The sequence below is a fragment of the Glandiceps talaboti genome, chromosome 22, assembly GCF_964340395.1.
Source record: "Glandiceps talaboti chromosome 22, keGlaTala1.1, whole genome shotgun sequence".
NCBI classification, from domain to species: domain Eukaryota; kingdom Metazoa; phylum Hemichordata; class Enteropneusta; family Spengelidae; genus Glandiceps; species Glandiceps talaboti.
Genome location: NC_135570.1, coordinates 13,309,635 through 13,326,775, shown reverse-complemented (window position 1 = coordinate 13,326,775; position 17,141 = coordinate 13,309,635). Strand labels below are relative to the sequence as shown.

The 17,141-nt window shown below is 37.6% G+C and overlaps 1 protein-coding gene across 1 annotated transcript; it reads right to left on the bottom strand.

Moving 5' to 3' along the window:
* Positions 1-12,924: 12,924 nt before the first annotated feature.
* Positions 12,925-17,120, bottom strand: LOC144452102 (cilia- and flagella-associated protein 299-like). Its single transcript, XM_078143114.1, has 5 exons — positions 16,771-17,120; positions 15,953-16,083; positions 15,367-15,600; positions 14,611-14,740; positions 12,925-13,342 (listed from the first exon to the last, which is right to left on the bottom strand). Exons 1-5 carry the CDS (start codon positions 16,879-16,881, stop codon positions 13,244-13,246), a joined length of 705 nt encoding a protein of 234 aa, XP_077999240.1. The 5' UTR covers positions 16,882-17,120; the 3' UTR covers positions 12,925-13,243.
* Between the last annotated feature and the right edge of the window lie 21 nt (positions 17,121-17,141).

Sequence of the window (17,141 nt, the reverse complement as noted above, 5' to 3'; positions counted from 1 at the left end):
CAATAACTACTTGACAAGTAAAATAATGTTTTAGAGTTGGAAAGTTGATGACCTTCGCATGACCCCGACACAAACGACTTTATAGGGTTTATGTACGATAATATATCATACGTGTATAGAAGACGACGGCGACCCCACATCGAGGTATAATAAGGAGGATGCTCGGGGTATCCATCATTCGGCCATTCACGTCAAAAGATATCAAATTTAGTAACCGGAAGATCTGTAGTATCAAAAATACATAAACCGTCGAGTGAACGACGCTTTAGTCTGCACGCCAACGTCTCTGTGGAGGTGTAAATCGTAATGACACCGTAGACTAACGACGCTTTGATATGCTTGTTGTGTGCATCCAGAAAATAACATTACAAACATAGAGATAAAACAGAGTATAAAACAGAATAAGGCAAAAATTAACATAAAAATGTTTGTTTCCGATAACATGACCAGAAAATAGGTTAGGTAGATCGGGATTTTATTTTACATTTTACATTTTATTTTTTTAATTACTTCGACCGACAGACAAGATAATCTTGGTCATAATACTTCTGTAACAGTTGATGAGGTGTAAAAGAAGTAAATGAAGACAATTATGTGATTCAGAAGTAGACAAACACAATATGCAGACTGTAGTGTTATAGGCTGAAATGACATCGTTTCTCTCTGGAAAGAGATTTTGAAAAAAGTAACCGAAGATACTTTGGCAAGCAAATCTATGGCGAAATAGAAGTAAATTGTCATAATTTTACCTCTTTGCATGTAAAAATGGTCGGCGGCATAAACTAAGGTCGGTCGGGTTATCAAAACACACTATTTTTTTTATTTGACCTAATGCAGGTAATTTTATACTAACTTCAATCACAACTCGACATGAATATGATAAAGTTGAGAGTTAAGAAGCATTACATACAGTTAGCAGTTGTATCTAAAGATATTAACTCTGTCAATTCAATCTGATTGGGGTCAATATTGAGTTCTCCTATATGCAAATTTTAGCTCGGCTTATTCGCTAATAATTATTCTGTGTATCTCTGTTTTCATATCGTATAATGGCAGACGATATGCTTATATGAATACTGAATAAAATCGACTTGTACCTAAAGTTGTATTATACTTAGATGTTATTCCCAAATATTTATCTTCGGTCAGCCAAGGAACTTACGAGTGACCTAAGGGGCCTTTGTCACTACTCGTCGCTAGATCCTTACATCGCGACTATTTTTCGGCTGAATGAAGACAATTTTGGAGAATAACATAATTATATACCATCGCCAGTAATATCAAAAGAAAAATTAGGGAAAATAATGGCAATTTTGAACGTTTTGACTCATATTTCAAACACAGCAGAACCAATGACGTAGACACGTGTTGTCGTGACATAGACCCCCGTTGTCGTGACGTAGAACGACCAGAGTATATGTTCCATATTTTTTGTTGAACCTGGCTCGTGCATGGTATGACACTTTATACGTCACCTGTCACCAATCTCGCATTCTGATTGGTTGAGAGCCCTGCAGATACACAGGCGTATTTTTCACCAACAGCCGTATTTTTGCTTGTTGTATCACGTGATCACTGCACATCCCCTTGTAAACAAATCTAGCAGACAACTAGAGATCGAGCTATAACCAGCATTTCCAATGCCAAATTTGTTGTCAATCGAACAAAATATCACCGTTGTATACATTGTAACAAGTCTTTGAACTGTATGTTTTGTGTCAGAGGGAAAATGTCAAAAATTCCATGCAGAACGGCGATAGTCCAGATACGGTCGTCACGCGATCGTGAACATGAATTCCTAAATTTATGAAGGATATCAAAATTACCACCACAGAGTGTGCATTTTTGGCTTAACTAGAACAACAAAGTATATCACGAACATTTATGTAAATTTAATGGAATACAGTACGCAAAACAAAGACGCACTCATTTTTCTGCTGAAGGTTATAAGTTTGAATATATCTATGAGTGATATGCAAATAGTAAACATTACGTCATACTACTGAGCAAACGCGCACTCTAATTGGATGATAAAGTTAAGAACTGAGATGTAAACAACCGCATTGCAGTTACCAGAGAGGTGCATGATACTACGCTCAACAGTATAACGCGGAAGTGATTTTATTTTAACATGAAACAGCATTTTTAGACATTCAAAAATGAATTCATAGTCACAGGTGACGTATAAGTATGTTATTTGCCAAATACTGTTCCACATCTTGCTGCTCGAGGTAATTTTTCTGGTATAACGGCTCGCCTCCGGCTCTCCGTTATACCAGAAAAATTACCTCTCGCAGCAAGATATGGAACGGTATTTGGCAAATAACATATACATATGTAACACAGTGTCATATTTCGTAAGTCTGTAAGATACACGTATACACTGTGTAATATCATATTGTTGGCATATCTATCTTTAGCAATCGAACGAAATGTCAACTCGTTCATGTTCTCGAATTATACCTAATTATTAAATTAACAGTTCTCTTTCCTCTAACGAAAGTTTATAATATATCTGATGAAATAAATTGTCCAAGGCTGTTTTCCATTTTCCAGAGTTTCTTTTTTATCCCCCTCATTCTATGGAATACCTATAATCGTGTCTGTTCTCCTTAAGGCCAGTTTGATACTATTTATGTCGTTACCAGAATATGCTAGGGTTACATACGGGTAATTACACCGGGTTTAAGTGTCATTGAAAAAGAATTCTATTGAGAAAGAAAGAAAGAAATGGTGTCGGATTCCGGGAATACTCACGTAACAAAACCAGTTTACAACTGCTGCATAGTCAATATTATCTTACGTCATTGATGTACTTAGAACATACAGGATAGAGGGAAAATTTGAAGGAAGATGGTTGGTTGGTTGGTTGGTTGGTTGGTTGGTTGGTTGGTTGGTTGGTTGGTTGGTTGGTTGGTTGGTTGGTTGGTTGGTTGGTTGGTTGGTTGGTTGGTTGGTTGGTGGGTTGGTGGGTTGATGGGTTGGTTGGTTGGTGGGTTGGTTGGTTGGTTGGTTGGTTGGTTGGTGGGTTGATGGGTTGGTTGGTTGGTGGGTGGGTTGGTTGGTTGGTTGGTTGACTGGTTGGGTGGCTGGATTGGTGGCTGGTTGGTTGGTTGTTGGTTGGTTGTTGGTGAGTGGGTGGGTGGGTGGGATGGTGGTTAGCTGGATGGGTTGGTGGTTGGGTGGGTTGGTTGGTCACGGTTGATTGTAGTCTATCTGCTAGACCTCGGATGTTCTTCCGATAGAATACGACACACGACCGAACATCGCTATCGAGGATGGAACATCCAAGGCAAGCCCTCACTGCGAACTTCGTTCGCTTATAGTATCGAAAGAAAGCACGAACGTCTACCAGCAAGACTAGGTTGATTGGTTTGTTGGTTGATGTGTGGGTGGGTAGGTGAGGGTTGGTTGGTTGGTTGGTTGGTTGGTGGGTGGGTGGGTGGATGGGTGGTTGGGTGGGTGGGTGGGTGGGTGGGTTTTGGGTGGATTAGTTGGTCGATTGATTTGATGGCGCTAAAATTGAGTTGTTTAACGTTCTTCACTTCAAGGAATGGTGCATTCACTGCTGTGGAGAAGTGGTACAATAGAAGAGAAAATTGTGTACATAAGGATATTTTTTCAAATCGAAATATTTAGAGGAAGGAATGAGTGCGTGGGTGTGGAGAGAAAAAAATACTGAGGAGAAAGAGGTAGGGTCAAAGAGCAAGTCGAAAATGAAGTAGAAGGTAATAAGTCATTCTTTACGCGTAGTGGCATCGAGATTTAAAAGACGCGTACGTGCCGATTTCATGAAATAGATTCAGTCGATCGCAACGAAAACATCGCAAAAACTAACAACAGATGTTCCTTTCGTTAAGTGCCTCGGAATCTCGGGTGATAAATTACTGCATAAACTTTGCCAACATCAAGTTTACCTTAGATCGGAGAACTGATAAACTTCCAGTGTTTAAATGCTATGGAGATGAGGCACTTAGTTTATCAAGGGATGTCGCCATGACATTCAACAGACCGTGATATGAAAACATTCGTACAAGGTTTAATGACCCGATTTTACGGCACACTGTCATTTACGACTTTATACGTTGAAATTTGACGTTCACTGTCAGGCTGATGAACGTAGAATTAGTCTATCAGTTCAATGGTCCAAATATTTGTATTGTAGGTTTACAATGAGAGGAAGAAAGAGACAGACAGACAGACAGACAGACAGACAGACAGACAGACAGACAGACAGACAGACAGACAGACAGCAGGGCAGACAACAGGGTAGACACTATATATATCTTTAGAGAACAATGTAAAAAAGCCATGAGGAAAGGCGGAATGATAAACTGTTTCCTTCGCATAAGGGGGGGGGGGTTCATTTTTAACTGGGTTTTCTCAAACTGACCCCCCCCTCCTCATAGCTTAATGACCTAAGCCAAAGTGATCCCCAAGGAGTTAAAGACTGCATTTCCCAAAATTACCCCCCCCCCCCCGCCTGCTCCCTATGCAATATTTTATATCACTATATCACTTCTATGTACTATATGAGGTCTAGGAATGCTATAATAATATATGCGATTTGAATTGTATTATTAAATATTATTATTTAAGAGCATAGACAACTTTTGGTACAATATTTGTTTTCTTTGTACATATTTATTTAGAATCTATGAAACATGTAAATTATTCCTCATGGTATCTCAGTACAAAACATACATACGTGTGGCAGGCTTCGTTTATACGACTCTGTTAAAACTGGTCTTTACAAATTTAACAAACCTTGAAAGACCGAATGCAACATAAACCAATTTCTGGTGAGGACCATTGAAATAGTTGAATTGAAACTAATCTAGTTCATGGCCCTACCAACTAAGAGAAATAAACTAATAACTATTTACAATGCACGTGAATAACAGCTTTGAAATTATCGTGGTTCCGAGGCCAAACTCAAACCAGTTTTCCAGTATTACGGAAACTATGTATAGTCTAAATGCTGATTATATGTCATGTAATTGATTATAAGTCCAAACAGACTAGAAAAGGGGAACCAGTCAGAAAAAAGGGTAATGTAAATAACGTTTTTACCAGTTTCATAACATTTTACCATAAAATTCACTTTTTAATTATACAAAAATTGGGGGGGAAAAGAAAAAAATGTTGAACTATGCTTCGACTTTAACGACTTGGTACATGGCGTGTTTTTATATTAAAATAAAACAAATATATTAATTATATTTCTCGTTAATCTCCTTCATTCCACCACTAGAGGGCGAATTGTCTGTTTGCGGCCATTTTACCTGTGTCGTGTAACAATACTGTTTTGAAATGAATATGCAATGACTCGTGTAGATGTATGTTATTTGCAAATAATAGAAGGCAGTGATTCTATAGCATGGACAAGACTATTTATACCTAATATACAAGTCAGTTTTTAAAAATCAAAAATCAAAAAGATTTTTCATTTTGAAGTATGCAATGAAGGACAAAATTTACATACATGTAAAAATTATGTAGAGATGGAAATCTCACTTGCGAAAGGAGAAAATGAATGTAATGTAATTATTATTATTTATTAGTAAATATGATCACATCTCGGAAAGTTTAAAAATTGCGGTTTTGCCGTTGTCTTTCGTTTTTTGCATAGTGATAAGCTTATTAGCATAATTGGAAGAACAGATGAAGCGCGCCTTACTGATGTGCACATGTACAGCAACGTTTCTTTCTTCTCTGTAAACACATAAATGTTGATGTCCGTTAGGATTGGTCTATCGCTCACTAATCGAAAGCGGTTTAACTTGATTGTATTGTAGTAGGGAACATTTAAATAAACGCTAAAACTAGGTTTTAGCGCGACAGATTTTTATTTTTTGCGTGTTTAGATGTCCTCGTTGCTCGGGTAGTCTGTGATGCAAATGGGATAATTTCCCGCGTGTTTGTAGCGTTATCCGCATTGATAAAATAACCAACCGTACGATAACAAACTTTTCACACAGTTTTTAAGTGTCTCTACAATTTATTGAGTTACAAATACTGACTTGAGCTACATTCTCTTTTGATTGTTTTCGAAGTAGAAAAACATAGCAGAGTTGGTTTATTAATTCAAAAATCCAAAATAAACACCCATTTCTCATCCCGCACACGTCCACTTTAAATACTGTAGTACCCCATCTCTGCCAGTTGTCAAATATTTGCCAATGAAACATGCATCAGCAGTCGCCTCACTTAAATAGAAACGCCAGATACTTTGACATGGTTTAATTTCCCAGGGCCTTGACAGTCATGGCATTCGTCAAGTTATGAACATGATTATCCAACTTGACGCGTTGTTATTTCTCTGTTGCAATCTCTAACAGCGTTTTCTAGTCAAAGTATGGGAGATATGTTGATAGTTTCCGTTTCTCACAACTGGTGTTACCAGGCTCTGGTTCAGCCAGCTTCTCTGGACACTCTATTTTTACATGCCGCGAACAGTTCAAAACCAGGTGACTCAAGATCCAAGGTCAAGAAATGTAAATGTTTTCCTTTTCACCGTTTATTGCACTCCATTGTTTTGGGTTGTCGTAGATATACTCAATTACATGCGTTAAAGAAATAACTCCGATAAATAATTATGCGTTTTCTGGAAAGGAAGTGACCTCCGTGGCTGTCTTAATATTGCGACTTGTCATTTAGCTTTAAGAAATAATTTGTGCCTGTGTAGCTTAAATTTCTACCAATCTTTTCTGTTCTTACAAATGCTCTCTCTCTCTCTCTCTCTCTCTCTCTCTCTCTCTCTCTCTCTCTCTCTCTCTCTCTCTCTCTCTCTCTCTCTCTCTCTCTCTCTCTCTCTCTCTCTCTCTCTCTCTCTCTCTCTCTCTCTCTCACTCTCACTCTCTCGCTCTCTCTCTCTCTCTCCCCTCCCTCCCTTTCCTGCCGCTAGCGAGTGGATTACTGACATGTCAATGACCAAACTATAAAACCATTCGTTGCGGCGGTCAAGGCCAAAGCGTTAGTAAGTGAAATGAGACAAGAAGCATAATGTTTTCTCTAGTAAAAGACCATATAGACCTTTATATCGGTCTCAGCTGTGGAGTTGTTAACGGGCGGATGAATAACTCATTTCGCACACTACAGACTTGAATAATATTTTGTTTCGTACTTCTCCGTAGAGTAGAAACATGTGAAATTTGTTCTTTCACGGGTATTAGTGGAAAGCTATTAACATCTGTGACTCCTGCATTGACCCATGGAAGTAGTTTATATTTGCCCTGAGAGCGGACCACACTGACTCTGTATTTATGGTTTATATAGACACAGTAACAATTTAGTATAGCCCGTGAGCGCAATGAACCCAGGCCCGCAGGACTGAATACACTTGTCGGCATCTTCTTGTGGGACTGCCTAAAAGACAGTCTACATACATTTTAATATCACTCCTACTACGTTCTAAGACCAATTATAGGTAAGGGATGTACACGTATGCAGTACAGTTTGAAAAGAAAATAAGTTTGAATTAAAAACGTTAATTTTTTTTTAAATTATCACTCGTGGAATCATCATGAAATTTAATGGTCAGGTTGCCGGCTTAGAAGCGTGCAATTACCCGGTTCAGGTCACGCCACGCCACTGCTGTTTAATTCTGTACAGCCGAATGCACAGAACAGAACGTGTAATGGTAATGTAACACTTTTTAGGGATTGCCAAAATTTTGGATTGTTTATATTAGAGCATGTATGTTATTGTAGACTATTTATTTCCACAACAATAACAGTTTCTTCCTGTGTATATCACCACTTTCAGTGAAATATGTTTAAAATTTGCAGTCATCGGTCTATTTTCCAGTTTTCATGGTGTTGAAAATGTTGACTTTCTGTCTCTTTTGTCTCGACGCCATCTGCTGCGATTCTTGATGTTGAATTACAATGTTTGTCATCGTTCACATGTACGTCACTGGGAATCACATACTTTCCACAAATTACACGCGGGTGAACCTCCCCGGGGGCGGTACCAGTAGCCAGCTCTGGTAGGGGTGTGTGGCCAGTGTTCGAAACCCCAGGCCTCATTTTAGACCCACTTTGACCAAAAACTTAGACCATTACAGGTTTTTTAAAAGATGAAAGTTTAAACCTAAATACATTTTCCTAAGTAGGCAACATTTTTGGACAAGTAGTGGCAGTTATGATTTGGTAAAAATGAATGGACGACATTTTAGACCAAGCAAAATATAAAATAATGCAAAGTAGATCCCATTTTAGACTCTTCAGCTCGAAAAACCAGATCCGTTGTAGACAAAAGGGCTACAAAACGCACCCCAAAGGACGGCATGATATACTTATACTCAAATAAGGGGAGTGTCCCCCCGGGTGAACCTCGACCAAGCAGAGTTTGAATCGGCTATCGGCACACTTTGATAAAACTCAACACAACTTGATAGCGTGCAACCAGAAAGTGGTATTTTATGATCTTGTAAATCAGTATAGATTATTTACTTCCCAACCTAAATACTTTCCTGTGTTTTGATGGAACTGACCGAATGAACCCAGTCCAGTGTACATTAACTATGTTAATAGAACAACCAGGGATCAAGTCCTCAATAGTCGATGTTTCAAACAAACAAACAAACAAACAAACAAACAAACAAACAAACAAACAAACACTGTTTTATATAAACAGAAAAACAAGATAATATATATTAAGAATATATTACACTAGGATGCGATTTTACCAAAGAAATGAATGACTGGGTGAATATTATCTAAAAGGAAGACGTAGTAACCATGCCCGCACACATGCACGCGCACACGCACACACACACACACGCACGCACGCACGCACGCAGACAGACAGACAGACAGACAGACAGACTACCTAACTACCTAACATTCTGTCTAGCTGTTAATGAAGTATTTCTACTAAAACCTTTTTACAGAACCCGACAAGAACTCAATACTGAACACTACCTGTTATTATTGTTACTTCACCACCACTTCGATGGAGTGTTTTCGAAAGTTTGTAAAGATACGAAGTGATTTTCAACTATTTAAAGACAGTGAATTACATTACAGGTGTAATTTCTTTGTGACCCTTATAATGGAAGAAGGATATCAACAACAGAGAGTGTCAGAGAGGACACACAGTTTGCGTCCAAAAATACTTTGAGGAGGGTAATATCTGTTCTCGTAAATTCTCACACGTCAATTCTCGTTGAGTTATTTTTGACATTGACAGTGTCCAGATAACACGTAGGCGAGACTATCAAACTGTGAAATATTACAAGCAGGTTATCGGGTAAGTGGTAAGGTTTAAGGGGACCGGGAGCAAAGTCTCCAACTTGATAAATTGCTGTTTTCATCTAAATGTGTTTAAGTTGAGATTGTGTTACTGCGCATCAACACTGAGCAGGTTTTTATTATGAGATTAGGGGTGTTTTAATTTAGATAAGAGGAGAAGAATGGACAAGATGTCTTTATTTAGTCAATAAAGTGAGAATTATATACAGCTGAAAGAGAGAAAAGTAGCCAGGGAAAGAAGAAAAAAGTTTATATCACCAGAAAAATCAATGAGTCAATTGATCAACATCACACTCAAAATACGTTTTATTTCACCACAAAATATAATCATTCAATCGATCAATCAATCGATCAATCATTCAACCAAATAATAAATTAATCAATAAATCGATTGATCGATCAATCAATCATTAACATACTCGATGCTCCCTATGAATATACTCATGACCTAAGGGTTTGTCACTACTCGTCTCGCGACTTGTAGTGACAAGGCCCCTTAGGTCACTCGTAGTTTCCTTGGCTGAACGGTGAAAGCTAGTATTGTCAGAACGTGATTTTGAATCGTCGTTACCGTTAGTTCTGAATCTGTTTGATAATTGTTTACCGCCTATCTTTGACAATTATCAAAAACCCCGATGAGCAAATGCATTAAAGTTGCCCTAACTGTAACTGGAACGAATTTAAAAAAATGCTTTGTTAGGTACAATAATCACATTGTATACCGTGAACAGTATCATCTGTGGGTAAAAGTATTTTTTGTAGCTGTATACGAGATAAAATCAAATCAAATTGATTTTGGGGTTCGCACCCAAATTCAGCGCCCTCAACGGCGAGCATGATTCATTCATTCAACCTTTCTGTTCTACTTATGGCTAATATCAACCACTGATTAACATGTACAATGTACAATTGGTATTTTAACCATTTCAGTGGATATATTGTAGTTGTCTTGACGAAAATCATGGCACTCCAACTAGTACAGTTTTAGAGGTGAACGATTGAAAATTGAGTTTTCGTTCAAGATTTTAAAATGCCACTGCACTACCTACAGATAATACTGTCCACTAATGAACAGATACAATGTCATTTTTATAAGTAATTGACCAATTTTAAGTTTTTTTAGTGGATTTATCTTTGTTTTTTTGATGAAATAATGTCCCAGATGCAGCTAGTGCAGATTTTAAGAAAAACAAGTGGGTAATTATAGGGCATAGTTCACAATCTTATATTGGTTCGACCGCTGATTATTAGTAAAGGTCGATGGAAGGAAGAGGTGAAAGGTCAAACTGACATTTAGCGTGAACGGAAGTACTAATATTACTTTTATCACCGGTTCACTAAACATGGCCACTTTAAGAGGATATTTTCTCCTTCACATCACACAGAAGCACTATCTCTATTATTCTAATCTAAAATAAATCGAATGTGTGCTAAAAATTTACAAAAAACAAAATTTTTGGCGGTATATTTTCGATGGAAAGTGTTTTCCTCCGATACCGAACAGGTTGAAATTTGTCAAGACCGGAAAAGATGAAATGATTGATGTGGTATGCATATCACTTTAATGCCTTACTGCATGGGATTAATACAAATACAACACATCTGGACGACAAACCGCCTAAACGCGGTTTTGGGTTTCTGGATAAGTCGTAAATTTAACACAGTCCCACATGAAACAAGAAAGTTACAAACATAATGAAAATCGAGACTTGTATCGGCTGTTTGATTAATGTAGCGTGCAACGTCATTCATTCAAGTAGGGTGGCGTTGGTAAATATATTATCGGTTCGGTACTGTCCGTACGATCATATGGTCATCACATGTTCCTACACCGTGAGGTTGTTACGGTGGGAGATGCGTACATAAAACGTGCTGGGGGAGAAGGTAGAACGTGCTGGAGGAAGAAAAAGACGCGGATTGTAAAACAACAAATGTGTAAGTTTGGAAGAGAAGAATCAACAAAACAATATTTTATGCCTCCGTCGCAACTCTGGCAAAAATATTCTTGAACGTGCACGTGTTGACATCCTTGTTAGAAGTGGTTTGCGTGAATTTCGGACTCGAACGATATATTTCTCCAAGCCAAGACAAAATAATGCTCAAAAAGAGAACAGTTGTTTCAAGTTATGACTGCGTTTAATTTATGTTATAAGAGCCGTTTCTCAGAGAACCAGTCGTCACAATGAAAAGGTTCATGAAACAGTTGTTGTTTTAACATGACCGTGAGAGGGCGTGATTTGCAAATTGGTGCAGACGATAGCAGATAACGTCGCAGTGAACGAAATACTCCCGGGAAAATACTATAAAGATTGTTGAAAATTTGTTGTGTGAGATGTCAAAATATCTTGCAACTTAAACGATTCTCATTCCTTCGTAAGGAGGCGATCGAGGAACTAAATGCTGTACTTTTGCCCCAGACCCCATCCCTTCCGACTAAAATTGATGTTTTGCGAATTTCATTCACTCTAGCCTCGCCTTCATAATTATTGTTTCGCTTACTCTGTAACTCTGAAATCTAGAGACGTCCGGATTGTCACCTAGTGGTGCAAACAAATCCAGCGGCAGAGTCTTTCCACGGCCTCTCACCTCTATCCCTTTGGTCAACAATTTACATCTGGAAACACGGCTCAAATACAAAAAAAGCCATGCCGACAAAACTGACACTCCTGGTATCTCGCTATCACAAACGTCAAAATTCTACGGCTTTCTAAATTACAGGGTCATCCGAGGTCATCTGACAGATGTGTAGCGCGCGCAATTCCACAGCTGTAGTTACGTGTGGATTGTGATTGAAACCAAACATTCTGAGATAGTTTTGTTACAAAAATGAAGCGTTTATAACAGTTTTGATTTATGGTACAATAAATTCTACTCGTCTGACATGGAAATTATAAACGTTGGTCTTTAGCAGTACATAGTGTTCACTAGTATATTTATCACGGCTCACAAGTGGAATTTATTATGACAACAACGATTTATAAAAGCATCCCTTCATAAAACGATATGAGATTGGGCTGTGACCCTTAGCCTGGAAGAGAAGTTGAACAACTATGCAGCAATCTCATGCCCTCTCCCCTGGGTCCTTTTATCAGCTAAACTCTCCTAGAAGCAATGTTTTCTGGCTTGTGTCTCCTGATAGGCTTATACGCACATGTAAATGTATATTCGCAAAATATCACTTGCTGAAAATTCGAAAATTCATATTGCAGAGTTTTTTGTATTTTTTTTTTTTTTTTGGGGGGGGGAGTTGAATTCTTCGTTATTGTTTTTTGCTTGTTTGTCTTGTTTATTTTTGTTTTTAGTTTGACATCTCATATTTCAACTTCACTGGTCCCTTTAAACAGTGCCTCGCTGTTTTTATCCGGCTTATTTCACAGTCCGAAAAACAAGTGAAGAATTCTCATTGACACCAAGCTGACCACTTCCCATGTGTATAGTATCTAAGTTTGTGACTATAATGGCTATTTGGAAACGTGATAAGGACTGATTTTGATAACAAAACCAGTCTAATGAATGACGAGTCGCACATCGTAAATAGCGCCCTCTACCGCTCAGTTTGATTTCAGCAAAGATCTCTCTCGCTCGCTCTCTCTCTCTCTCTCTCTCTCTCTCTCTTAATACAAATAAATGGCAATATACTGCCTGTGATTATTACAATTTACTTTCCTTTATTCACGGGTTGACTTGGAAAAATAAGAGCATATACACAAGATATTTCAAACAGCCAATATTTTAATCACAAAATCTATCATCACTTTAAATAAAATCATTGATTTTAGTTCGTTCATCTAAACTACATTCATAAACCAGTTATTTTGTTAAGTATTGGCCGTACCTGCAAATTTGCTGAATTTAATATTTTTCTTTCTTATACATATAAACTAGATATGACATGACGATTTATATATATGTACACATATGTACAGTTCTCCCAGGGTGCGATGGGACGGGTATGAAATCCAGTGGACGGTAGTTGTGTGTGTTTTTTATGTTTTCCTTCTGGTGATATGATCATAAATGACAACCTGGGTGTATTGCTGACACTCTACAACAGTCCTAGTTGAGTTATCACCTGGTGTTGGTGCCTGATGGAAACAATCAAACAAAACCAGTGTCAATCAAAGCCATGATGAAGCATGGTACATATGATGCCTGTTGGCACATGGATGTCACCTTTGACCCAGTCTGCCCTCGAAGCCAATTTGACAATGTCACATGCCACACAATTTCTAGTGATGCACCAAAACTTGGTGATCCCCTATCTCTTAGTACGTGGTGACTCACAAGAAATCCCAGTTTCTAACATTTTGACCCACAACAAAATGTGGCTATCATTAGAGAGGGCACACTGTTTTGTACTAAAAAGATCAATTCTACTTCTGTTGTAAAGATTTTGGTGATTATAATCAGTGCTATCTAAACCTATTTCATATGCACTGAAGTACAGCACTTTCTTGTATCTCACCAAAATTTGGGGTTTCTTACACCCTGTGAAAAACACCGGTGTTTGCTTGCTCATGGCAATCAGGAATGAGGCAAATTTCAAGCAAAGACATACAATGTAATTTGTGTCGGTAACTTATCAAAGTATAAACACCACAGGATCCACGACCCCTTAACTCTGTTTACTAATAGAATGCTACATGATATAATGATTGAGCACAACAGTTACTGTTATATTATAACGTCCGGAGATATAAACAAAACTGATAAAAGAGTCACCTGAATCTACTTCAGAGACCCTCGCTGTTATTTTTGTATCAGTTGTATATTGTTTTTACCTAATTATGTCATTGCATGAAGTCTTTCCTTAGCTCACTTCATTCATGTAAATGCACTGGTGTTTTTTCGTGGGCTGTATCTGTCTCTCTTACTGTGAATTGACTATCACGAAAAACTTTTTATCATTTTTTGAGCTGCAAGCAAATATCCACAAGCCAAGTTATTGTCTTTGAACAGAAAATATGGATGTATACTCTTGTCACATCATGACAATCCATACATATATATATGTCACTGGTTCTGCAGTGCTCGAAATAGGAGTGAAATCGTTCCAAATCACCATTATTTTTTCTTGATTTTTCATAAATTCATAAATAATTATATTATTCCCAATATTTTCTTCATGAACCATAAAATACTCATGACCTAAGGGTTTGTCTAGTGACTTGTAGTGACAAAGCCCTTTAGGTCACTTGTATTTTCCTTGGCTGACCAAAGGAAAAATATTGAGGAATATCTAATTACGTCGATGGAATAATGAAATTATCCACATTTCCAAGGATTTGTCATCTTTGAGAAAATCATACAGCCCACTAAGAAAGACACAAGACAATTGGAAATGATAACTTACCTTTGGATCAACATTAAGTATCTTTCTATCTCTCTTGTTTTTGAATAGTAAGCCTGATGCATTCTCAGCAATGACTTGATAGTTAGGTGTAGGGTTGGATGTTGATGTCTGTGTCTCCCAATTGTAGAAGCTATAACAAATAGGGCAAAGGTCATGAATTGTCAAAACTTTGTTAAAAGTAATCATTCTCACTTTCATAAACAATCTAAACACTAAATAAATTTGATTTGCCTGTGTGTGTGTGTGTGTGTGTGTGTGTGTATGTGTGTGTGTATGTGTGTGTGCGTGCATGTGTGAGTAATATATAATCTCTAATTCACATGAACTAACCCTTCCACACAAACAAACAGTAATTAGTGATTACTTGATTGCTATGACGAGTATTATGGCCCTGATATGTACCATGAATAATACCAAAATGAATTTTATCCCAAATCTCCAATGAAAACAAAAGAATTCTTACAGAAAATATCGCCATTAAGTGGGCATCATGCCATTTCTAGCTCAAGGATGATGAGTTAGTAATGACATATATATGTACTTGTATTAGGTAGGAGATATGAGTGTTTATCAATGGTCATATATACAGTAAATAGAGCTATAGTCTGCAAGATAAGCTGTGACAGGGCACCCTCACACATCGGTCGACCCTATCATGTCGGCGGATGGTGAGGACAGAGCGACACGACATATCTACAGACTAATTGAGCTTCTGTTCTTTCTTAATCCACTTGGTAAATAATTCACAAAACTTACCTCAAATCAGACGGCCTTGGAAGAAGCCTCTTTCTACCAGAAAAATATGGTTCAAAATCTTCGGTTTTCAATCTGTGAGCGTAATCAATGTAGCCCGAGATTTCCTGACCTCGTGAGTTTTTGTCCCGAATAAATATAATTGTTGTCATTTTACCACTTCTGTTTGCTTCTTCCCTTTGGGCTAATGCTTTTAAAAAGATATTCTTTAGATCTTTTCCCGAACTAGCTAAGGTTCTGCAGGAAAAAAAATGGTACAAAGGGAAATGATAGAAATAGAGTAATCAGAACAGGAATCACAAAAACATAAAGCTGCCTCATACATGTCAAAGTTCAAAGTTCAAAGGCTAATAATGTAATTCATTAATAATTTATATTGCCAAATACTTTATTTTCAAGGAATTTGAATTACTTTTCACTGAAAAGCTAAATTGTCTGTTTTACCTGACCCTAATTTTCCCTGATTTAGGAATATATGCATGGATGCTGACGAGAGGTTGGCAAAATTGGGATTCACTTACAAGAATTATTTTTGAAATTTCATTACTAAAAAAAATGACAGTACTTGATAATATAATGATATGCTCACTTTTGTTGACTTCTCTTAGAAAGTCTACTGGCCTCTGCAGCTGCTTTCCTGGCTTCAAACTCCTCTCTTTTGAGTACTTCACCACTACCACGATACCCAAGTTCAACAAGTTGTCTTGCCAGTTCTTCATCCTGTGCAATGAAAACCGGTTTGAAAACCATCATGTTTTTGTTTTTTTGAGACAGACATCTGTTAACATTGTTCTAATGATTACTGAAGTAAAATCCTCAGTGTATTTATAAAATACACGTACAGGATTTAAAAAAAAATTAACCCATATTCAAGGATTGTTCATTATAACTATATAAAAAAAACATAAGTTACTATCGGGGGGAGGGGAGGGGACTTTCACCAGTTGTTCTCATATTAAGTTATTGACATTCATTTTATGTTTTATACATTAGATTCTGCCGATTGACTAGTAAGATATGCCAGTAGGACTGCATCTTATACCAGTAGGACTGCATCTCATATGTGAGGGCGTGTGACATAAACATATGATATAGTGAACTGTGAATTGCATAATTTTGTATTGTACTTCTGGGCATAACTCACTGAATCTGAACATTTAAACTGGTGTCGAACTAGGTTAGCTTTCGGTCAATGAAGGTGAAAAGAGTACCGATCGTACTCTCACTACCATTTTCGAAATTCACCACATCCGAACCAAAAGACATCAAGTAACCAAACTCAACTTGAGAGAGAGAGGTTGTACAAATTTACGATCATGGACCCTTGATCGAAAACCGAGATGGAGATATTCCAATATTGTGGCCATGCAGAGCTAAATTATTCACCCATTCCGGTCATATACATACCTCAAGATAGTATAAATCTAGCGACGTAATCTGAGAGTCGAGAAAATCTTCGTAAGTATTGAATTCGGTGACAATATTGTCACTGCCCGCTGTGGCTTCTTCGTCCGCCATGTTAGTTGTTATTGTGCCTTCTAACACCAACTTGACTTCACTAAACCACCGCTGAGAAAATATAGGCCGAAAATAAAAGGCGTCGGAAACGAATTATTGCCCTTATTGCTAATGCTGATTCCCTTATATAGTATCTTTGATTTTAGAAAAACATATCAGATGTTTTAAATAGACGACAAATCTTCATGCGCGTCTAATTTTATAATGTGCATTGATTTTTTAGGACAGATTGCGTGCTTTGGTATCGTTGCTACGCAGCA

Coding starts and splice junctions, on each gene's coding strand:
- LOC144452102 (XM_078143114.1), bottom strand. CDS start 16,881: ATGGCGGACGAAGAAGCCACAGCGGGCAGTGACAATATTGTCACCGAA. Junction 15,601..15,952: donor TCTAAGAGAAGTCAACAAAA/GTGAGCATATCA, acceptor TTTTTCCTGCAG/AACCTTAGCTAGTTCGGGAA. Junction 13,343..14,610: donor TACTTAATGTTGATCCAAAG/GTAAGTTATCAT, acceptor TGTTTCCATCAG/GCACCAACACCAGGTGATAA.